Below are 23,025 nucleotides of genomic sequence, written 5' to 3'. Positions count from 1 at the left end.
ATTATTATCATTATTATTACTTTCGTGTTTGAAGTTTATTCTTATTCTTTTGGAGCTGTGTGTAACAAAAAGCAATTTCCCCCTGGGGATTATTAAAGTGATTCTGATTCTGATTCTGATTTGTTATTTTGACCATTTGTCATTTTCTGTAAATAAATGCTCTGAATGACAATATTTTTATTTGGAATTTGGGAGAAATGCTGTCAGTAGTTTATAGAATAAAACAAAAATTTTCATTTTACTCAAACACATACCTATAAATAGTGATTTAGCAGTGGTCTCAATTTTTTTTTTTCCAGAGCTGTATAGTGCAGATATCTGACATAGCATGATGTCTTGAAAAATAAATGTTGTGAAAATGTATTTGTTTGTTTGTCTTAAGTGTTATGAGTTTTACAGGGTGATTTTGATTATTTCTTACTTTGGTAAATACACAATAAATGTAAAATAATACACACATCATTATTCATCTATATATATATTTAATAAATAATTTTGTTAAACAACCCATCACATTTCTAATTGAGGCTTGAAAACCCTCAAATTCAGATTTCTCTAACTTTAATTTGGATAAAATAACTCGTGATTGGTACATTTTAATTACTGATAATATCTCAAAAGATATTTACTGTTAACTAAAACTCAAGGAATATGTTAAAGATATGTCACATTTTTTTAAACTTGACAAATTCATTAAATTAACATGTCCGGGTAGAGTATACTGATCGTCCCATTGTCAGGCTTTTTCACATAAGGAGGTTTTGAATAAGTGGAAGCACAAACTCCCTGATAAACACAAATGTTCCTATTCCCTCTGTCAGCCTCTGTTGGTGACCAGTAGGAACTGCAACATCAGTACAACATCATAAATGAGACTGTGGTACAGATTTTTAAAAGTAATTCATCTGGATCCTGTTTTACCGTTTGTACAGCACACATGGTTTAGTACTACATTTTATGAGGCCTGGACCTTGAAATACAAAACAACACATTCATAACCACTATCCACAATCATGTTTCTACAAAAGCTTTGCTTAGCAACAACATGACATTGGATGGTCTCATCCTGCAAAACTGTGTTGTGATTACTCTAATCAATATTTTCTTTTTCATTGATGACTGCCAGAAACAGTAGGCTACACTACAGACTGTTTAAAGCGAAGAATAGCAGCTCAATGAATGAGCCTGAGCACCTACCAGGATGACACTGGAGCAAGTGAATTAATTGAATACATTTTTCATCATGAACTCTGGTCCTTCACTGTTCAGCGGTGGAAAATAGCTAAAGACATTCATTCAGCTTTGAGGCATTTAAGCATTTCCATTTTGTTCGACCACTCCTATAAAAGGAAATGAGGAAGTGTAAGCAAGTAACGACGGGAAAGTATTAGAAGTGTGACTGAGTAATGCAACAATTATCATGGGCTATAAAAAAATGATGGAAATTGAAGCCGTAAAATCTGAACTACACCTCTGTCACCTATGGCTGGTTGTAATGGTGGTTATAAACCTTTGTGAGGTGTGACGTTTACTGTATTTTCTCTCTAATGGTTCTGTTGACCTCAGTTAATATTAATATTTCCCACTGAGAAGGTGCATGTGTTTGTCCACTGGATGGCAAGACCCACAGGCTCTAATACTGATTAGTCTCCTTAATTATAACTATGGGCTCACTTGTATAGTTACCTTTAATAATACGTCCATATTTTATCGATTTAAAGATTAATTAATTGATAAATGGTTAATCCAGCATTAACTGTTTGGTTGAACTGGTTTTTCATACACGTTTCCCGTTTTAATAAAACGTTAAAAATATCACCTGATAAATAATGGGGTATATTTTACACGTTAATAAATTAATAAAACAAAATAATTTTTATTTTAGTTTTTTAATATACGCCACGGGGGGTCAAAGTTCACCAGTTCGCCTCTCAAAATGGCGGATGAGCCAACACGGGAGTGGAGCGATGAGCAGCTCAAAAGTGATGATTTGCCCAAAAAAGACATCATAACGTTCATTCAGGACAATGCAGCCCACTCGGTACGTTTAAGCCTTTGGCCTCTTTGGGATTTTAGTGTGAATATTAGCAGGTGAAAGTGTTAATGCTCACTTTGAAGTGCTGCGTGCTGCATGCCTAGCTAAGGGGAGCCACTTTAGAAAGGCTGCTGTGTGTTAGCATCTAGCTAGGTGTCATGCTCTGCAGCACAGGGGAATATTTACCAAGAAAAAAAAAGAGTGCTGCACAATTCAGATAAAATGGATCTTCGTGTCATCTGACCAGGAGCAGAAACAGCTGCATTTACGGTTTGATGTGATTTTATTTGGCCACATCCAAATTGGGTTGCGTAGGTCTGCACACATGATACTAAACTCATTCATCATCTGTGAACCTTCTCCTGCTAATTTCATTTTCCCGTTCAGTTCCTCAACGAGCACAAACTGCTGGGAAACATCAAAAATGTTGCCAAAACAGCAAAGAAAGAACAGCTGGTTATTGCCTACAATCAGCTCTTTGAAAGCAAAGTAAGTGATGAAAATGAGGCTTGATGTTGCACATAGTGACTCTGCATCTGTCAACAGTGAATGTGTGTGTTTCATGCTTTATTTGTCATTTGCAGAGGTTCAAAGGCACAGAACCAGTTGAAGAAGTGACAGAGCAGCTTAAAGCCGTGAAAATTGAGAAACCCAAAGAAGCCAAGACAGAGGTTGTGGATGAGGTACTGATCCAGGGTGCTGATGCTGATTGGTTTGTTTGTTTTTTCTTTGCACACCTTAAATTATTCTGATCCACTCCTGTGTTGCTCCTCTTAGGGTCCGCCCAAGTACACAAAGTCAGTGCTGAAGAAAGGCGACAAGACAAACTTTCCCAAAAAAGGCGACACCGTGAGCTGCTGGTACACCGGCACCTTGGAGGATGGAACTGTCTTTGACACCAACATTCCTGCAGGTGGGACAAACCTGCACCTTACAGTGATACTTCACCCAGAATATTGACTTTTAGGTACCTTGCAGTAACAAAATTAGAGTTCTTGAGAACATGGACCTGTTTGCAACCAGCCTATGTGTTTTTCTCGCTCAATTTAACTGTTTAAACTACAGTAGCGCTTGTGCTTCATTGTTATACATGAAGATGAAATCAGCACCAAATGATGATGATTCTGTCTTTGGGTTTTAACCATCACTGTTCTCTCTCTGCTGCAGCTGCAAGAAAGAAAAAGCAAGCTAAACCACTGAGCTTCAAAGTTGGCATGGGCAAAGTCATCAGAGGAGTAAGTGCTCTGTGTATCCAAACTTTTTTTCAATTCCTAAATATGACATCTCCGTCCACTGCACAACACCAATACTCCTTTACTTCCACAGTGGGACGAGGCGCTCCTAATGATGAGCAAGGGTGAAACGGCTCGACTGGAGATTGAATCAGATTGGGCTTACGGGAAGAAGGGTCTCCCCGAATCCAAGTATCCTTTTCTGTGGCTCATTTTATGCTTCCCTTTGCTCATGTCATGTAAATACGAGTTAGTTATTTTCCTGCCTACACAGGGGGCCAGGTTCAGGTACTATGTTTTACAGGCTGAGTTTCATTTGAAGTCCCCGTGCTGCAGCTATCATTTGATTGGATGAAAGAAATCATATGGATTTTGCATTGACTGCCATCTTTTCCTTAACTCCTTCTCTACCAGAATTCCCCCCAATGCAAAGCTGATTTTTGAGGTTGAGCTGGTGGCTGTGGATTAACTGACTAAATGTCAGCCAGCATGCACTACAGTTCAAGGGTGGAGTTCAAATAAAAGATTAAGATGGGATTCAGACCGTGCGGTTCTGTCGTCACGCTACAAGAGGCAATGACCAGTTACAATGTTTAAGTTTTAGCCAAAATCTGATGGCTTGTCAATAATGTATATAAGACACTCTGAAACCTCATTCTGTATTTTGTTCTTTTGCATGTAAAATGTAAATGATAATCCAGTTTCAGAGACTTAAAATTAAAGAATTACAATAATTCACTGTCTGGTTTTGATTTGTGACCATTTTATATGCATGTGTAGGCTGGATGTTTAATTTTTGCAGGAAGGAAAGCTGATCATGTCCAATTAAGTATAATTTGACAACTCAATTGTCTTGTAATTACCAATTTACATTAAATCTACTGTATTCATGTACACTGGTCTTTCAGATTTACCAGCACAACCAAGCAGAGTCTTGTAAATTGATTATGTACCACAGGTGACACTGCTTTGGATAAGCAATGAACTGCACATTTAGTTCAGACCTTAAAACTGAAGCAAACAGGATAAACTGAGGAGCCTTTGCCATTTAAAGTGGAACCACAAGTTGTAAATAAAACTTGTTTTAAACAGGGAAATGAATTTAAAATGAATGAAGTTTGTCACAATTCTGCAAATGGCAACTAGTTTGCTTTAAGGACACCATACAAGGTTTTTTTTTTTGTCCAAGCCAATTTTTTATTCTGTACAGCAGGATAACATTTAACTTGGTAAAAACTGATGAGTGGACAACTGTGTTCCTCCTGTTGGGCACTGAAGCACTTAGGAGTTGGCGTTGGGTCCCTTCTTCTTTCCGAAGGTGGGCACAACATTCACAAAGCGTCTGTTGTACTGGATGCGACGCTTAGCACGGCCTGTCTTCTTCTTCTTCTTCTCCTGCTTGTCAACCTGGATAATATGACCGGGAGAGGCGTCTGTTATGTAATGTAATGCAGTATGTATTCTAATTTACAATTTTTACATCGTAATGACTCCTTTAAAATGGAAAAGCCCCTTTCAATCATGTACCAGCCACGTACATTCTTACATGCTATACATGTGTTCTAACAATCAGTAACGGCATGCATGAATGAGTTTGTATTATACTGGAACATGAGGTATCAGGAAAAGCATAAGATCTTACCTTGGGTGTCTGTCCCCTCACTTTTCCGGCACGGGCCAGAGAGCCGTGAACCTTACCTGAGGGAAAAAAGTAAAAATACAGTGTTAAATGGGAGATTTCCTGGACAAACTAAAGCTCCTGCAATCGTTCAAAACACTAACATGGTGATGGGGACTGCAATCTAATGAACACATTTAGTCATTTGTCCATAATCTATAAGAATGTGATGGCTTGTGCCACTGTGGTGATGGTTTGAGTAAAAATTTGCCCTGCACTCAATTAAAATGAGGTGCGTGGGATAATCTTGACATAATTTTGACTATTAGTGTATGAAGGCCAGCTTGTCCCCCATGTATGGGTGGGTGGATGACTGACCAAGTCCTCATTTCAAACAAAACTCCACACATTTCCAGCATCATTGAACATATTCAATACACTACTGTCAAGTTTACATTGACCACTTCCTACAGTTGTGTGTTGCATTTGTGTACCGACCTCCCAGCAGCCTGCCAGCCACCTCCAGGGTGCAGTGCTCTGAGACACCACAGGATGCCAGACAGGCATCATCCTCCAGTGGGCACCCAGCAAGCAACAGCACCTGATCCTCAACCAGGAGACCCTCCAGAGTCTGGACGTGGGCCTAGGAGACACCAAAGAATAAGCTATTTAATTTAAGCCCTTTCCACGTGAATTCACCTCTATGGTTCACATAACACTGCATTCAAATAAAGACCATGTAGCGATCAAAAGGTCTGATGAGTTCTGACCAACTTGTAGACATTTTACCTTGATCTGTCCAACAGTCTCCTGTCCGGTCACCTCAAGGGTGTGGGTGTTCTGGGCACGCAAAAAGAGCTGCATCTTGATGCTGAAAAAACACAAAACGACCCTTGAACTTCAGACATCAATATTGCTATGGCGGAAATAAGCGTATGGCGTTGAATTTATTGGTGACAGCAAACAGTGGCTAACAAACCCGCCACGTTATATCCGTGTCTGGAATTACTTAATAAATTAAACATGGAAATACACTGACAGATTATACTCCGACACAAAGCTAGCATGAAGTAAACATACAAGAACCACTGCAAAGCAGCGTGCCGGGAGTCCGTGTCTCTTCGTTTCTTGCTAATGCTATGCTAGCTTAACTAGCCACATGGGGCACGCGTTTCACAAAGTTGCTTAAAACCACATGAAATGTAACCTAACTGTCCAAAATAAGGTATTACACTGAGAAAGGGGTGGCACACGTGCTATATTATCGTAAAAAAGTCTATCAAGGATAAACATAATTCGGGTTTTTCACTTAAATTCATCAGGCCTTACCTCGTTTGATGCTAGTCGTTCAACGCTAAGCATAAAAAGGGCTGTTCGACGGGCGACACTGCGCATGTGCGGTCTTACGTAGCATTGTATGAGGCCACGCCCCTCGTACTTTGGACTGATGCACAATTTAAATAATTGTTTTTTCAATTAGTTTCTTTTAACGTCGTTTTAATCAACACAGTTGATTTAATGATTGTGTCTCAATTTTGTTTTAATGCAATATATTGTCTATCTAGGTTATTATAAATGGCCTGTGGTTTGACCAGACCTACGTTTATTTGGGCATTTTATTTTAAAAACCCCAACACTTGACTCAGCAGGAAAAATTAAGCTGTCAGCTCTTTAGTATCACTGTGAATTACTGTTCAATAAAGGTTTAATCAGCTATTAAGTACCAGTCATTTGTATTGGATTGTAAACGTGTGGAAAAGATGTCTGTGCTGCAGATTGTGTGTCTGTTGATGTTCAAGCTCAGGATCTTCAGAAATCCTTTGAGACATTTAGGAATAAATAAAAATTATGAGCTCAACAAGGGACATCTTCAGGATATCAATCTCTTTATTATGAAATCAAGTCAAAATAAAAAAAAAAGGAGGAACTCTTCATTTTGTTTATGGAAACATAACCATGAAATATTAAAAATCTTTCAGCTCGAGAAGGAGAAATACACGGCTCAGAGGGACATCAATGACTGCCGCCTTTACAAGTTTAAACCTCGTACACAAAGAAAGAGACCAAACTAAGTCATCCCATCTAAAAATTAAAAAGCCTTTATCACACGGAAAAAGAAATCTGCCTTCACAAATAACATGCATTAAAGAACCCAAAAATGCAGCCAGTGTTGGAGATGATAGATGTAGCAATTAAGTTGTTTTTTTAAACATGACTGATCAACATGACTGCCATGGAGGGTCAAGTGTATTATATTCCAAACAATGGCTACAAAGTGTAATTTAACTAATTAGCACACTTTCTCCAGAAAGAAGGAACAAATCAGCTTCGGTGGTTGGACTGAAATCTCCATGACGCCCTGTTAAGTAGCCCTGTTCAGAGATGTAGGCAGGTCAGAAAGGATGCTTTCCTCTGAGTCTCCATCTTCATGTCAGGATTTTGTCCATCATGTTGGAGGAGGAGGGTAGTACTGGTTGTACTGGGCATATTGGTTGTACTGGCCCCAGGAGTTCTGTCCCCATGCACCGTACTGCTGCTAAAAAGGAGAGAAGGGGGTGGGGGGAAAAAAGTCATGAAAGTGATCTCAAGCTTAAAACACGATCTCAAATCTGGTATAGTTTTGTCTGCACATTTTGATTAAATTAAGTTTGTACTAAAATATACAAATAAATGCTCTAAATAGCCATGTGTTCTTGGTGTAACATGAACTGAGTGTAAGGAAGCCTTTTTTCCAGCGTCACACTGCTCAAACCCACCTGATACCAGTTGTAGTTGTATGCAGAGTTGTTTTGTGCGTCTGTCATTGCGTTTGTTGCAACCGCGGAACTGTCATCCACACGCTGTCTCTTGGCCTCAGGTTCTTGAGAGCTGGAGACAAACGGTTTCTGTCAGTAAAATCCCTTGTAAAGTGGTTCACCGTGAAATAAACTACATTAATAACTTTTTAGATGATGTTTAGCTACTGTTAAACATCCACTATGCATTTGCTGTGGAATAATGAATAACCAACTACAGAACACTCTGGTTGAAGCGCCACGATTTAATTGGAACATAGAAGAATGTGTGAAAATGATGATGTGTTGGTGTGACCCAAGCCCTGTTCCCATATCCACCTGTCATACCCGTTCTCCGCTTTCCTCTTTGAGGGTTCGCTCTCTTTTTGTAGTTTCTGATGTTCCTCATATGCAGCCACAAGCCTGAAAAGATGTAGATGAAAGAAAATTATTCAATATCAAAGATGGCAAGATTTTTATTTTTTAATGTATCCATTTACATTGCATCTAAAAGTAACAAAAAAAACTCACGCATTGATGTCACTGCCAAAGTCCTCGAGGAACTCCACCTTGCGCTGGCAGAAGAGGAGGCGGGACTCGAGGGGCATTGGGCTGTTCAGGGCTCGGTCAAAACAAGCCAAGATCTCGGCCTCGTTCTGTGTCACGTCTCCACTGTATTCCAGCTCAAGCAGGTTCAGATAAAGTTTTGGATTCGTCTGTAAAATCCACATAAATATTTATATGCATGTCACTACTACAGCAATACAGGCATAGTGGGAAGTGGTACAATTACATTAACGCTCCAGTAACTGATTTCAACACAGTTTAACTTAACTCAGATAAATATGAATGCAATTCTTGCAAGTTATGCAAATACAAAAATTAGAAGTGTAAAACAGTCTTTCAGTGATGTGAGGGGGGTTGACACTGTGTCATATGGCAACATTTTAGGATTCAATGGGGCTCTATCACATTATGTCACGAACCATCAACCAGCTCTCACCTGGTCTTTTTCGATGGCATCCAGCAGCACCTTCCTGGCCTTGCTCAGACTTTTCTGCACCTTCATCTGCTGCCTGGCCAGCTTCACAGCATAAAACGATGTCTCAGTAGCAGTCTTCGCAGACTCCATGGCCTCCCTCAACAGCGCCTCAGCTTCGTCCAAGTTACCATGGCGACGCTCAAGACTGACCCTCCGAAGGCGCACCATGGCCAGACCAGGGACTGATGCCTCCAGGGACTTCAGGATGCCACGAGCCTCCTCCACGTTGCCTAGGCAAACAGCAGAGTACTATCAGGACTCAAGTCAGATTACCTACAACTTTGTCTTTAAAAGTCTGCATTGTAGTCAGAGCCTGAGGGGTCACGCCCACAGAGAGACTTCCCCTCATACTCCTTGGTAATTTGACAGCGTTTAATTTGCATGCGAGTTTCACTCACCTTGCTGCTCCTCAAAGGCTGCCCACAGCAGGTGGATGGAGGGTTTCTTGGGCAGGTGGATGGTGCACGCCTTCTTGTAGACATGTCTCACTCCGTCAATGCTGTAGCCCTCTAGATATTTTGCATACTTCAGAGTGAAAAAGAGAAAGCGAGTTGGAAGAAATGCAGGAGAGGACAGAAAAAAAGAACAGAGAAGAAAGAGAAAGGCAAAAGAGACAACACATTTTAAACCTAAAATTTCAGTTGACAGAAAACAGTGAATTTCTTCATTGACAAGATCGTTTTTAGAAATTTTCTGTGTAAACCCATCAGCACCTTCATGGAACCAATTAGATAAGTTTCTGTAAGGTAGTGGGAGACGAAGAAGATGCAACGTAGTAGTTGGCAAATGCTGCAGTCAAATCTTGTGTGGCAAGCTGGCCATCCCCTAATACAACAGATACAGTCACATATCAACGTTACACGCAAAGAGAGTGCAGGACGATTTACTGTGTCGTTGTGATATCATCGTTGGTGGGGAAGTGCAGGAAGATAGCAGGAGTGAGAGAGAGGTTCAAGGTCGCATTACCTTGGTCCAGAACTCTTCGTAGAGTGCACAAGCGATGAGGCATCGTTCAAAGAGAACAACAACGCGCTCCGGAGTCCCATTTTCAATTTCAAAGTCCAGGTACTCCTTCCAGTTGTTCAGCTGGGTCTTCTCTAAGGCTTTGACGTGGAAGTATGGTCTCTTAATCTAAAGAGACATAAATAATTGTAAAACAGTGTCAAAGAATAAATAGAACATAAAGCATAAAAATGTAAAATAATTCACATTGTAGTGAGAAAACAAGTTACACACCCCTTCCTCAAAGGCCCAGCGCTTGCTGACTTCATGCTCGTTGTGGTTGAACACCTCCTGCCGAACCTCAATCACCTTGTGGCGCATGTTCTCGATCTCCGTTACTCTCTACATAAACACACACAAAAAAAACATGGTCAACATCATTGTGCCCCAGTCACTGTGTCACATTCTCCACTTGATGTAAAAACTGCGAGTCCTGCAGGCAAGGATTTACGTCACCATGAGCTTGCCAGAGACAAGAAGCCTGCAGAGGGGGGAGGTATGTATGCACCCTGCATGTCAGCCTCTAGGTGCAGATGCTGGGTCAATGGGTCACGGTTGATCCTTTAAGTTTTAGGGCGAGTCCCTGACTGGATGCCAACTTGAATCCCCCCTGGCATTCATTGGCTTGGCTGCTGACATAAAGACACCTCTTCAAACCTCAACAAAGCTTTCTTTCCTTCTCATCATGGAGAACAGGCAAGCTCCTGCTAAACCCTGCAAGCAGTTTTTTTGGTTTTGTAAATGTGCCTCCCTCCATGATTGGCAACTGGATTTATACCTTAGCAGGGTCTTGGAGATCATCTGTACCAGGCGGTAGATCCTCCTGCGCAGCAGGCATCTCCCCATCTTCGCAGATCATTGCCATTAGGCTGGCTTTAGAGAGCTCGAGCCTCAGCTGGACAAACTCCTCTTCCGACAAGGAGTGTTTGGGGTTGTTGTTCTGCACGTGATCTTTGAACCTACAAAGATTGAAAACAGGTAAAGAAGAAGATTCAACTCAATGGAAGGTTTCTAATGGTGTTAATGTTATCTTGGTTAAAATGGCTTAAAGGATAATAAAGTCTCTCTTTGTGTAGCGTAGAGCTGAGTGCTACAAAGAGAGGGCCATATTCTGGTCAATGCTATAGTAACTTTACATTCAGAAGAAAATTGCTTTTTCCCCAGCTACAGATAACCTGTGTCTCTGGAGTATAACTGCAGAGCTGATAAAAATCACATGAGTGCATCCAGACTTTTATTCTGTTTCCTCCCTACCTCTGAAAGTGCTGGGAATACAGCTGGGTTGGGATGCCCAAGATGCGATCATAGACGGCAGTGACGTTATCCAGCTTTTGCTGCTCTGTCTCCCAGTTGATGAAGGATTCCCACAGACGGTCTGAGCGGAAGTCCGTGCCTGCTGCAAGCACAGCATGTTCATAGGCACTAATGGGAGAAAATAAATGGAAGAATTGTGAATCTTATGCAACCACTTGTTGTCTCATTATCCCATTGCAATTCAAACATGACATATCAAAAATTTGATTAACTTCAGTAATTTACTCACGCTCTAATGCGCCCTTCAGTCTCTGGGTCACTAGGATCTGAGTTCTCTTTGATGTAGGTCAGGTAGTGCAGCCACAGATCCACACTGAGAGGGATGGCCTGCAAGCCTCTTCTGTACACCTTGGGAGAGACCAAACGCAAACAAGCCTGTCAATGCTGGGAGCAATTTTATTGCATTCATAAAAGTGTCCCTCTTAAACTGCCTGTACGCAGTCTCTTAAGGACCAAGACTTTGGTACAAGCACATGGTGCTGAATCAGTGTAGCAATATAGTAATGGGATAAGTAACAGGGAGAAGACCAGAACAGTCCAGCTGGTGAGCAATCAAATATTCTATTAGACACAAGCACAGACAGTAAAAGGGTAGAAAAGGAAACAAAAAAACGTGTTCAAAAGATATTTATTCTTACCTCTTCTGCAACCTGTATATTGTCGTGCTTTTTCTCAATATCAGCATACTTCTTCCAGTAGCCATAGCAGTAGGGATAATGCAGGAAGAATACATCAAACGCCTTTCTCACAGCAGTGAGGACATTCTGCAATGAAGTATCAGCAAAAAGATACAATAAGTTACTAGTCCGGCTAAGTACAATAATCCACTTATATTGAAATTTAAGGACATGATTGTGATAAACCTTCTGTTAAATTTGAATAATATACAAACTGAGCATGTGTGCACATTTTCTCCTACCTCTTGCTCCACATGCTGCAGCAGGTAGACCCAACCATTGAAGTCTTCGGGGTTCTCCTCGCACCCTTTAAAGAGTCTTTCAAACTCACTGGGCGGTTGTGGTTCTGTAGGAACAGTTGAGTCTGTTGTGTCCTTGGATGGTTCTTCGAGCTCCATGCCGTCTTCTGTCAACTGCGGTGCCACAGTCTCATCTGGAGAAGTTAACAAGGAATCATGAAGTGGAGGAGCAAGCAAGTTATTGGTTATTAATCTAATTACTAATAGAACGTGGAATTCTGTTTTAAGTTTCCAATACAAAAAATTCAAAAGACAAGTTAAAAGACTATGTTACATGATTATGTGTCAGTTAAATCAGCGTAATTTACAGTTCATGCTGTGATTCTGTGGTACTACTGCACTTAAAGCTGGGCTATGAGCCACTAGTGTTCTGAACCACTTCAGTTGAGTAAATTGTTGGAAGAGGTTTTGCATTGTTCTAGTAAACCATCTAGTCACGACGAAGCATCCTTAGTCTTTTACAATTTTCCACGCGTGTTGAATATCTACTGCTGATACCAATTCTGCCCTATTATTCATTTATTCATCCTTTTCCATTCTTAGAACTCATAGTAACTAAACACCAATCATTTTGATTACCTTGACTACCATCCTGTACAGCATCCTGTGGTTCTACACTCATCTCCTCGTTGTATTGTTGAGGCTCGGACTCTGTTTTGTGTTCTGATGGCTGTGGCGGCTCTTCTGCAGGCTGTGGTGGAGGTGGTGGTGGTGGCTGCTCTTCCTGGAAGAGCTGAGCACTGGCGAGCTGAAACTGCTCCACAGCTTTCTCCACAGATCCCAGCTCTGTCGAGCTCATATGTTGGTTTGGTTGCTGCTGCTCCCCCAGAACATCCTGGGACGCATCCGAGTCCTCAGGCAAGATGTTGGAGATTGGTTCTGGAGCAACCTGGTCCATGGACCAGTCAGCGGTTTGGCCTAAAACAGGAAGGTCAGGCAGAAAGGCATCCCCATTGCTCTCCATGGCAGGGGACTCAGTGTCCAGCATTCCAGTATTGGTGTCGTCTGAGAATTGCAGTCCTGTTGAAAAGCAGATTGGATTATTATCACTGGAGCTGCAAGGATTAGTCCATCAGCATAGAATTAACGGGCAACTATTTTGGTAACATTTCTGTATTTTTTCAAGCTAAAATACCCAATGATGTCCGTTTTCAACTTCTCAAACATTAAGCCTCCCTTAAATTCCTTGTTAAATATTAAAGTAAATTGAATGTATTCAGGTTTTTTACTAGAGAAATTGTAAATGACACTTATTCATCATTTACATTTTTTAACTAATTAATTACATCAGAAAATTATGCCAAATTAATGACAATGATAATATGTGTCTTATAGAATAATAATTGGGAAAATGGAACTTGCAGATAAAAGCTGATACAAAACTAGTTGTATGCAAATTAATATTTAAGTTCAAGCAACTTAAAATTTACCACTGAGAGGGCAAACAAGAGTATTCATCACTTCAATGTGCACATCCTGTAGTTAAACCAATTATCCAACTAGTGTGACTGCAGGTTTCTCTCTCGGGGAAACAAAAGCAATCCGGTTTCACAGCTTCCCTGGTCACCATTTAACAATTATCAGCACCGTCATAATCATTAATAACTCTGACATATTCCGTATTTTAGTTTGCAGTGACTCATGCTTACATTTTCAAACATTAACTTTAAGCCAAAAAAGGTCATCCAGCAGAGGCAGCAGTTGGTGCTGCAGGACACTTCCTTGTTCCAACACGTAAACGCACGCCAGCTTTAGCTTTAAGTCTTGTCTTAGCTACTAAAAATAATGTATCCACGTGACTGGTTTCTTTGTTAAATAACACAGAGTGGCATATTCACTTCTAGCAAACGCTAACTATAGTTAACAGCACGAAACGTGTTCCGCCAATATCGATCAATGTTAGCTGATTAAGACCATGTTGCACCCGGGAGACTGTTTGCAGAGTCAAAGTTCAATCAGAAGTTGGGCCTTGACTGCTGTCTACTTCCTGGTACATTTCACAGCGCTAAAGTGACGATAGATTGCCGCTAGCCTCTCGTTAGCGCTCATTTGGTAACGTTGAGCGTTAACTCAATAAAGAGTAGTTAGTTAAAGTTAACTACAATTGCGAGCTTACCGGGGCTACATGTTGTGATATAAAACGTTAACCTAATCATCCCCGCTTACCTTTGATAACTAGAAGAACTACAACGTGCTAGGCGTTTGGCACCATCTCCAGTTAATAGTCGGTACCAGCGGATTCTCTCCGCTAGCTAGCCGGCTAACGTTGGCCGTCTCACTAGCATTAGGTAGCTGGACAAGCAGCTAGCGTTAGCTGGCTGGTGAATTAGCAAATTCGAGCCAAATTAAACCAATTTGAGTAAAGGTGAGTTTTGATATCTTACCAGTATCTTCCATCAACTGTTGATCAACGTTATGAACTTGTGTGCAGCTTTCGAAGTCACTTTATCTAACCTACAACGGTCAGGCGTGCTCGTCCACCATTTTTAACTAGGGGGAAGAACCGAGGACGGGTCTGCGCATGCGCATCGCACCACCCGCCCCCTTGTGTGTGTTATTGACAAATCACCCAATTTTTTTTTAAGAAATGTTATACAACGTGAAAGGTCTCAAGATGCACAAAAGCTACAGGAAAGGATATAAAGTTGGTGGATTCATTTAGTCAATAATATATTGAGTTACATCTGTAGACTGTATAGACTAATTAAACTCATAAAGACCATAAAGACTGAACTGGATAACAGAAGTTAAAAAAATACACTGAGCTGAAATTTTAACAGTAGAGAGCTTTCACAGTGGTGATGAATAGCATCTCTATTATTAACTCAAACTAATCTCAGTATTTTTAGATCACAACAACATCATTTGCTTTTAGTTTTACAATTGTTTATATATAGCTAGACAGAAAAATAAATAGAACTGTATTGCAGATAAACAAGTGTTGGTATATTTGTCAGTTGATACACAACAAGAATTTGCAGTGCAGAAATGCCTGAAATCTGTAAATTCATCAACTCTAAAATGCATCATGGTATGTTAGTCATAATAATAATAATTTAAGGAATCCTCATCATTACGTTTGTTTATGCTATGTGTTCATGAGAAATATCGTATATTGGCCGATATTGATATCATACATGTATTTCTAACTCAAATATCTAACTCTATAGCTCAGGCTATAGTTTATATTTAGTAATGTTTAGTAAATCTTGAAGGATTTGTGCTAAAATAAGTTATTTCATTTCACGCTGATCTTGGAAATATTTGCTTGGATTAATCTTTTCAGTAACTTATAATAAAGTATAGAAACCCAGTTTTAAAAGCTGAGCAATACAAAATGTATTAGTCTGTACTGAAATCAACATTTCAGGATTTTAATAATAATTTTCATAATTTTCTACCCCTGTTTCTTAGTGTAGGTTATTCTGTGTTCACTGTGCTTTTAGACAACAGCATCTGTGTCATGTGTGCAGGCCTGTGTGTAGTTTATGTAGCAGACGTGATATTAGCAGCGATTAGACATACAATAAAAGCTCAAATGGCGCCAACTCCGTCCAACGTGCCGGTCTGCTGCTCAGTTTATAGGAAGCGCGCATGCGAAATGGCGAATGGTACCTTTGGGGACAGTCGGAAATCTTACAATTTCAATGAAGGGTGTGTTTGTTTTCTCATTCCCACAGTGGTTTGTATGGAGGCTCAACTTTAAACAGTTAGAGAGTTGAATGATCATAAAAAAAAGTTAGGATTGTTTTAAAAGCCATTTTAAAGTGATTTAATCAGCTGCATTTAAATGACAAATTAATGAAGCAAAGTAAAAGTGTTCTGCAGGGTGTCGCTCCTCAAAGACATCAGGGCAGGGTGTGGTCAAACACACTCGAAACTTTCAACCAGAAGGAGCAATTCTTCACTGAATCAACTTGGCATTAAAGCCACTGAAAGCTTCCATGATTAACAAAGCAGCATCAAAGTTTTACATTAACTGAGCTAATCTACTTCATCCTGACTGTCCAGCTGTGGTTTGACCTGATTTGATTGACATCAGCAACCCACCAACTTTCATCAGATTTTGATTAAAATAAGGCAAAATCCTGATTTGTGCACTGAAGTATGTGACATCACTTTTTCTTGTAAGAGTCCCTCCCACTTTATACCAGTGAGAGAAGCATTTTTAAAAAAAAAACAGACCCAGACAGCACAAATGTGAAATAACCGTAAATGTTTTAACTTAATATTATGAAACAATGTGTCCATGTAGGACACAATCACTCATAGTAAGAAGCTCTATCTATCTATCTGTCTGTCTGTCTGTCTGTCTGTCTATCTATCTATCTGTCTGTCTGTCTATCTATCTAATGATAATAATAGTGATAACAACAACTATAATAACAATAATAATAATAATAGGAGGAAGGAGAAGAATACGATAAGCAAAAGTAGATAAAATAGTACCAAAAAAAAAAAACAAAAACGAAAGAAAAGTTACTCCTGACAGGGTGTGTTTTTTTTCTGTCTTCAAATGTCGGAGCTCCTGGCGGGGCCCTGAACGCAGCAGTAGTGTGTGTGAGCAGTGTAGAGGAAGTGGCGGCTGATCTGGGTCCGCACCTTTTCCGGTAACACAGCACCGCCACCGCTGTGACTGAACGGCTGGAGAGAGAGAGGGAGAGAGAGAGAGGGAGAAAGAGAGAGAGAAAGAGAGAGAGAGAGAGGGAGAGGGGAACGAAGAGGAGAGCTAGAGAGCGGGGAGAAACGGCCCGGGGATCGGGGGGTGACTGCCGCACACACAGGTATTTACCCCGCACTGTGTGTTCTGTGTTCTTGTTCCGCTTTTCTGGCCGCACAGAGAATATTTTTTCGGATCCAAAGTTGTCCTCTGTACTAACACCCCTCCCTTCTCCGGACCGCTCTTGTGTCACAGGGGGAAGAGAAGAAAGTCGGATGAATCAATGACCTTTTGAGCGCTCTTGCTCTGGATGTCCCGGTGCAGACACGGACCGCAGAGCTCACATTTCGGTGTGTTTTAAAAAAGAAAAAAGAAAAAGAAAAACGGCGTGCTTTGAAACCCATCGACTGGGATTGACTAAAGGGCAAGTGTGGACAGCCGGCAGCCAAGGAGGAAGTGGGAACCCCGGGCTTGGACAGGGCCTGATTTATATAAAAGCCTTTTTTATGAGAAAAATAAAAAGCAGCAGCGAGTTGCAGGAATTTTTTGAAAGAGACTTGAAATGTGGATTTTGACGGAAGTCTGCGCCCATCGGCTAGTTTGAAACAACTGGATGTCATTTTTTCTTCTTACATGGGAGGGCAGTGGATCATGAAAATATATCCCCACCCAATTCTGCGAAGGCTGCACACACACTGCTCCCATTGAATCCTCAAAGTCTCAGGTCACATCATCAGAGTCCAGATAATTGTAGCGGTCTGTTATTCAACTATACAAACTTTAAAGTCACCGCCTTTTGAATATTGGCACTTGTGTCAGCCCAGCTCTGCCATCACGTGGGGGGCTCTCAGCACACACTGACACTGTAACCTCTCAGTTTTTTTTCTAACAAAGTATTTATGCACAGCAAACAAGATGGGCAAAGTGTTTGCAAAGATCTTTGGCAACAAGGAGATGAGAATATTGATGCTTGGACTTGATGCTGCTGGTAAAACTACCATCTTGTACAAGCTGAAGCTGGGACAGTCCGTCACCACCATCCCCACTGTTGGATTCAACGTGGAGACCGTCACCTATAAGAATGTGAAGTTCAACGTGTGGGACGTGGGGGGCCAGGACAAGATCCGGCCCCTCTGGAGACATTACTACACCGGCACCCAGGGCCTGATTTTCGTGGTGGACTGCGCCGACAGGGACAGGATCGACGAGGCGAGGCAGGAGCTCCACCGAATCATCAACGACCGGGAGATGAAGGACACCATCATCCTGATCTTCGCCAACAAACAAGACCTCCCAGATGCCATGAAGCCCCACGAGATCCAGGAGAAGCTCGGCCTGACCCGGATCAGAGATAGGAATTGGTACGTTCAGCCCTCGTGTGCGACATCAGGGGATGGACTATACGAGGGCCTGACCTGGCTTACCTCAAATTTCAAATCTTAATGTTTCTCCCTTCACCAGCCTGGAGACTTGGAGGCAGATAAAGTAGCTGAGAATGAAAACATGAGTTAAAAAAAAATGCAATCTGAAGCAATTAATACCATGACCTCTCTGTTCAGTATATAAATCAAAGAGAGTAGCAATTATATTTTGTTTTATTTTTCTTTTTTTTGATAATGATGACTTCACTATAACCCCAGATTTCATTTAAACAAAAGACAATTGTTTGTTTTGGCTGGCTTTCTTTTAGTTTGCTTTGGTTCACATGCTGTATAATCAGTGCTGTTTCATTATACAACAATCTTACTTTTGGAGCTCTTGGTGCAAAGTCTTTCGTTTTCCTCCTTTTCTATTTTTGTATAATTTCTTATAGGTGACTTTAGAGGACACAAAGTTAAACTTTTGCCCCCTGCTTTGCTCTCATTTACTATTCTCACGGCCCAGCTACGTATCCAAAGGATGGGGGAACGTTCAGAAAGCATCGCCTACATCAGCCTATCAATTTCATGGCTCAAACTGCTTCTGTAATTTGTAAGAATGTGTTTTATGGATGGGACCTTGGGGGGGGGGGTTCATAACTGATTGTAGGGGGGTGATTGAGGAAAATGTGTTTGTGCTTATTTCCTGTGCAGTGGTTACATCCATCATGTCTGCTGTGGCAGTTTGTTTGAAAGACACTATGTGGACGCTGGATATTCACACACACACACACACACACACACACACACACACTGTGATTATGGATGTACACTTTTGTTGTTTCAGGGTCTGAATCTGTTACCACCAGTCTTATTATGGCCTCTTTTGTTTCTCCCAGAGCTTACATTACTGTCGAGGTTGAGTATTTGTAGTTTTCAGCTGCCTTAGGAGGGACCCAGGTTACAGGTGCCCCTGAAATCAAGATGGCAGAAGGTTTGTTCATTTGCTGAGTTTGCACTTTGGGAGAGAGAGAGAGAAGGTGGGGAGGGGGTCAGGGGTACCAGCAAAGCTGGCTGTGCACATTTTGATTTTCTGTGTCTGACTTTTGGACCCCAGCAAGTGTTTAAAAAAGAAAAAACCCAGCCCCCCCCACACCACCACCTCCAAAATAGGTGCTTCAGTGACTGCAACCCTCCTCCTCTTCTTCTTCTTTTCTTTTCATCATCATCCTGTTGTACACTTATCCTGCAGACACACCAGCTCTCTGTTATTAGTTCATAGATACTGCCCTGTTTTGTTTTTTTTCTTTCTTTTTTTGCTATGCTGATGAAATAATAAAAGAAAGAATATATCCAGATCAGTATGGAAGTTACGCCTGTTCAATAAGCCTGTGCAATTGTTAGTGGAGCAGCAAAAGTCTTGTTTCACTTCTGAAAAAAGCCGAGCTCATAAAAGAGGAAGTGAGAGTTTAGGGCGTCAGAGTTGTTGAAAGAAGGACCGGTTAGAGCGAGCTGTGAAGTGAAGTGAGCCTCGGCCTGTTTCCTTTAGGCGCTCGCATGTGAGTCATTGGCTGTGAATAAATGATGAGCTCTCTGGTTTCAGAGAAGTGATTGTCAGGTAAACCGCGTTCTGCCGAAGGTCTTAAAGTATCACTGTGTCCATCATGGAGCTGACTCCACTGATGGCTTTTGACATTTTCAAACAAAGGGAGCAGATTAAAGAGGGGATGTGCAGTTGGTCCAGATCTTGAACCATGAACGAGTAAAAAGCCAACAAGTAGAACTAAAAGGACGCTCTTGGTAATGGGTAACTTCTCACTTGTCTGTTTAAACAAGCCTGCTTTCATGAGCAGGAAATGACACATTTCTTACCAACCAAGGTTTATGTTGTCATCATGATAACAATCCTGCATTCTGGTGAGAATTTGGTGATAAGCAAAGAGAGTTTGGGTGTCTGAGACCGTGAGGACAGCCGTGTCTTGCTTCATTCATGTGTACAACCACTGAGGTCAAGGTGACGGCCTCGCCAAAGGCCTCTGCCAGCCTGGCACTCCGCCCCGAGGTATGTGAGCAACCATACGACGTAGTTTCGAAGCCATTCATTATCTTTTTTTTTTTTTTTTCACTATATACCACTGCTCAGAGTTTCGTTTCTTGTAAGGGCAACTTCCCCTCCATGTGCGTTGAAAGAGGCAGGTGTGAATTGTGAATAGTGTGAGGTCAGGAAGCGCTTAAAAGAAGAAAATAGTTGTCATAGAAATAGTCGGTTTAGCAGCGTGGCGTTGAGCAAAAGCAGTAATAGAAAGTGTCTGCTTGAAGTGTAAAGATAAACACAGAAAGCTAAAGTACTGATTCCAGTGCAGGGTTTTGTCTGTTTCTTCGCTAAGATGGAATAGTGGAATAAGCACTCTCCAAATCCCTTGAAAAGATGACATTTTGGAGGTATTACATTTTTTCCCCTAATCTGTTACTGTAGCAACGTCCAGGAGAGTCACAGTCTAGGCATTCCCGTGCAGGAATGCTTGCTCTCTATCTCTGTACTTGCTCTGTTTGCTCATGTGGTGTTTGTTCTGTTTCTGGCGATTTGAAGTTTGACCTGTTGCTGTGTTGAAAGCAGCGCTGCACATGTGACGTGTCCACCATGAAGGACAGGCACAGCCAGTTAAAGTGAGATAGACACAGGGTTCGTACAAAGTCTTCAACATGTGGAAAATGCTTAGTTTTAACAGGGTCAGGAGAATGCACTGTGAAACACTGTGAAAAATGCTTAATTTTCTACATGATCTGGTGTTTTATCTACACAATCACTCATGTAAACCAAAAATCTTTTAATATTTTGAAATTAAACCACCCCAACATCATATTTGTTTGTTGTCTCCTAGTGACTCACATAATCATGATCAAAAGTTAACATGAACAGCTGGTGAAATAAACATGGTTTGCTGTGAGTATAATGAAATTCTATTAACTTTATTTCTTGTATTTATAGTAAACATTTAGATGTGATGATAAAGGCCTCTGGAGTCTGGACATTTTTGGTTTAGGTACCTTGAATGCACTTGAAAAGTGCTTGAATTTTCCTCTTAAAAAGCTATACGAGCCCGCTGATTATCTCTCCTCACGCTGCCGTCACTCTCCAGGTTATTTCTTTTGGAATTAGGAGCACCACTTACAGGAATTTCCTGCATTTTTCAGAGTGTGCTTTAGCAATGAAACCACTTTATTTGAACGGTTGACGGCAGTGCCTCTGTGGCGTCAAGTATGATCTCGTTTGCTTATGATTTTCTATTCAAGACTTCCATTGTGGATGTGGAAATTCCAAAAGCAAAATCCACAAATGTGTTTTCACAGTAGATTAAATGTGGAAATGGAGAGAAGTTTAAGGCGGCTCGTGATGTTTACGTCAGCGCTGAGCCAGTGAATCATGCTGCACATGTCAGAGGCCTTTTGTGCAGCTGTCACAGCACTCAGCAGCAGATGCGCTGCACGCGCTGGCTGGTGTCAAACGCTGTCAGACTCACCTGTGGCCCTCAGTTAAAGGACATGATTTAAGGGTTTGTGTTGTCACTCTTACTCAACCAGGTAGAATCTATGAATTCAGTGGTATTTTTATATAAATAAATTTAAAAAAAAACCTGCCTCAGAGAGCAGCTGCTAACAGGAATTGTAGACACTCATTCTGTCCTGAAGTTGTGGTTGGGCTTGTCACAGTGTACACAAGTACCCACCACCACCATCATCATCATCAACAGTCACATCAGGACTTCAGATGTGATTCACTGGACGTGTGCTTCCTGCCTCCCAGTCAAAGCTTCCACGGAAGTGTTGGATTTGAATGAAAGCCTGAGCAGTCCTGCTTCGTTTTCTTTCACGTTCACTTTTAGCCCCGAGCGCTGCCATTGTATGCTGCTGGGTGGGGGTGGACCGGACTATTGTACGCCTTTCGAAGGGGGGTGATTTCAAACAATACTTTTAACTGGAGCTCATTGGTAGTTCCTCTGTCATTTGTTTATTGAGGCGTTCCTCTTTGACTTTAATCTCGCTGCAGCTCTTCATTCAGCAAACCAGGAAGCACACAGACAATGTGCATTGCATCATGAAAGAGTCACCTGCTCACGAACTCATATTTAATAGAATATGATGAAAACCCTCAAACATTTGCTCTCTAGGAAATATTCACGTGTCTGCTCTGTGCTCAACCAGCTGTTAGTGATGTGTGTCTTGCTGCAGTAAATCTTTAGTCTATTTTTCTACAGTCAGTAGCGTTTAGCAGAACAAGCACTGATTGTGTTTATGTTAACAACAGCCTCAAGTGAAAGACACACACTATAACACTAACACTCATATAGTGAGAACTAGAGTTAAACAGACACACTTTTCATCGTTGCTTTTCTCACACCTCGGGCGGCCTCTGTCTGTCTCTGCCCACAGTTGTTTCCAGAGAGCTGGGGAGCTTAGAGTCGGTATGCTCACTTCACTTTAAGAGTCAGAGGCCAAGGGAAGCACTCAGCGAGAGTTTCACCCTCAAGCTTTTTCTCATCATGTTTGTTTAAATGTGCATATGTGTTTAGATGTCTGTTTGATTGGGCTGGTGTGGATATTTACTGTGGAATCTGTGGAATGAAAAGTGGACAGATGTAGAAGTTTTGTCAACATTTGGAGAACATAAATGCAGCTGTACTGTTAACCACAGCTATGTTTTATAGTTTTAAATACTGTATCAAGATACTTCCCTTTGTGTTTACTACTGAACTTTTTATATCATTGATTATTTGCTTCCTTTCAGAGAGTTAGATAAAAGGACCTCATACCTGTTATGTATCTGTATATCTAGCTTAGCAGAGCACAAAGACTGGAAACTGTTGCTGACTTTATATTAATCTGACAGACATCAGACAACAATCAATGTTTTATCTAACTTTTAACCACACATTGATTAAGCATATCTCTTAAAGTCCTTTAATCATTTCATTCAAACAGGATTAATTAGAGAAACGTATCATAGTCTTGTATT

The 23,025-nt window shown here is 41.1% G+C and overlaps 4 protein-coding genes across 7 annotated transcripts; 2 read left to right on the top strand and 2 right to left on the bottom strand.

The window, feature by feature from the left end:
* The first annotated feature begins 1,936 nt into the window (after window positions 1-1,936).
* On the top strand, window positions 1,937-4,001 carry fkbp3 (FKBP prolyl isomerase 3). Its single transcript, XM_070849228.1, has 7 exons — window positions 1,937-2,041; window positions 2,423-2,524; window positions 2,620-2,718; window positions 2,813-2,948; window positions 3,203-3,270; window positions 3,362-3,459; window positions 3,682-4,001. Exons 1-7 carry the CDS (start codon window positions 1,937-1,939, stop codon window positions 3,734-3,736), a joined length of 663 nt encoding a protein of 220 aa, XP_070705329.1. The 3' UTR covers window positions 3,737-4,001.
* Window positions 4,002-4,438: 437 nt separating this feature from the next.
* On the bottom strand, window positions 4,439-6,291 carry faua (FAU ubiquitin like and ribosomal protein S30 fusion a). The gene is made up of 5 exons (XM_070849126.1): window positions 6,215-6,291; window positions 5,675-5,756; window positions 5,384-5,528; window positions 4,910-4,965; window positions 4,439-4,674 (listed from the first exon to the last, which is right to left on the bottom strand). Exons 2-5 carry the CDS (start codon window positions 5,747-5,749, stop codon window positions 4,549-4,551), a joined length of 402 nt encoding a protein of 133 aa, XP_070705227.1. The 5' UTR covers window positions 5,750-5,756; window positions 6,215-6,291; the 3' UTR covers window positions 4,439-4,548.
* Window positions 6,292-6,754: 463 nt separating this feature from the next.
* prpf39 (PRP39 pre-mRNA processing factor 39 homolog (yeast)) lies at window positions 6,755-14,495 on the bottom strand. Of its 4 annotated transcripts, none has more exons than XM_070849223.1 (15): window positions 14,378-14,495; window positions 12,573-13,013; window positions 11,937-12,127; window positions 11,656-11,781; window positions 11,247-11,365; window positions 10,958-11,125; window positions 10,482-10,662; window positions 9,938-10,045; window positions 9,668-9,832; window positions 9,100-9,226; window positions 8,663-8,931; window positions 8,191-8,375; window positions 7,999-8,082; window positions 7,642-7,753; window positions 6,755-7,421 (listed from the first exon to the last, which is right to left on the bottom strand). In XM_070849223.1, exons 1-15 carry the CDS (start codon window positions 14,388-14,390, stop codon window positions 7,332-7,334), a joined length of 2,379 nt encoding a protein of 792 aa, XP_070705324.1. In that variant the 5' UTR covers window positions 14,391-14,495; the 3' UTR covers window positions 6,755-7,331. The 4 variants fall into 4 exon arrangements, with proteins under 4 accessions (XP_070705324.1, XP_070705325.1, XP_070705327.1 ...); XM_070849224.1 differs by having other exon boundaries at window positions 6,755-7,418; XM_070849226.1 differs by having other exon boundaries at window positions 8,008-8,082.
* Window positions 14,496-16,581: 2,086 nt separating this feature from the next.
* On the top strand, window positions 16,582-20,872 carry arf6a (ADP-ribosylation factor 6a). Its single transcript, XM_070849229.1, has 2 exons — window positions 16,582-16,777; window positions 16,909-20,872. The coding sequence occupies exon 2, from the start codon at window positions 17,569-17,571 to the stop codon at window positions 18,094-18,096; it is 528 nt and encodes a 175-aa protein (XP_070705330.1). The 5' UTR covers window positions 16,582-16,777; window positions 16,909-17,568; the 3' UTR covers window positions 18,097-20,872.
* The last annotated feature ends 2,153 nt before the right edge of the window (window positions 20,873-23,025 follow it).

Source organism: Pempheris klunzingeri, chromosome 18, assembly GCF_042242105.1.
Source record: "Pempheris klunzingeri isolate RE-2024b chromosome 18, fPemKlu1.hap1, whole genome shotgun sequence".
NCBI classification, from domain to species: Eukaryota; Metazoa; Chordata; class Actinopteri; order Acropomatiformes; family Pempheridae; genus Pempheris; species Pempheris klunzingeri.
The sequence above is the reverse complement of the archived record's forward strand: the minus strand, read 5'-3'. Positions and strand labels throughout refer to the sequence as shown.

Coding starts and splice junctions, on each gene's coding strand:
- fkbp3 (XM_070849228.1), top strand. CDS start 1,937: ATGGCGGATGAGCCAACACGGGAGTGGAGCGATGAGCAGCTCAAAAGT. Junction 2,525..2,619: donor ATCAGCTCTTTGAAAGCAAA/GTAAGTGATGAA, acceptor TGTCATTTGCAG/AGGTTCAAAGGCACAGAACC. Junction 3,271..3,361: donor TGGGCAAAGTCATCAGAGGA/GTAAGTGCTCTG, acceptor TTACTTCCACAG/TGGGACGAGGCGCTCCTAAT.
- prpf39 (XM_070849223.1), bottom strand. Junction 12,128..12,572: donor TGTACAGGATGGTAGTCAAG/GTAATCAAAATG, acceptor TAACTTCTCCAG/ATGAGACTGTGGCACCGCAG. Junction 9,833..9,937: donor GCTGGGCCTTTGAGGAAGGG/GTGTGTAACTTG, acceptor ATGTCTCTTTAG/ATTAAGAGACCATACTTCCA.
- arf6a (XM_070849229.1), top strand. CDS start 17,569: ATGGGCAAAGTGTTTGCAAAGATCTTTGGCAACAAGGAGATGAGAATA.
- faua (XM_070849126.1), bottom strand. CDS start 5,749: ATGCAGCTCTTTTTGCGTGCCCAGAACACCCACACCCTTGAGGTGACC. Junction 4,966..5,383: donor GGCTGGCAGGCTGCTGGGAG/GTCGGTACACAA, acceptor TTTTTCCCTCAG/GTAAGGTTCACGGCTCTCTG. Junction 4,675..4,909: donor TGAGGGGACAGACACCCAAG/GTAAGATCTTAT, acceptor CATATTATCCAG/GTTGACAAGCAGGAGAAGAA.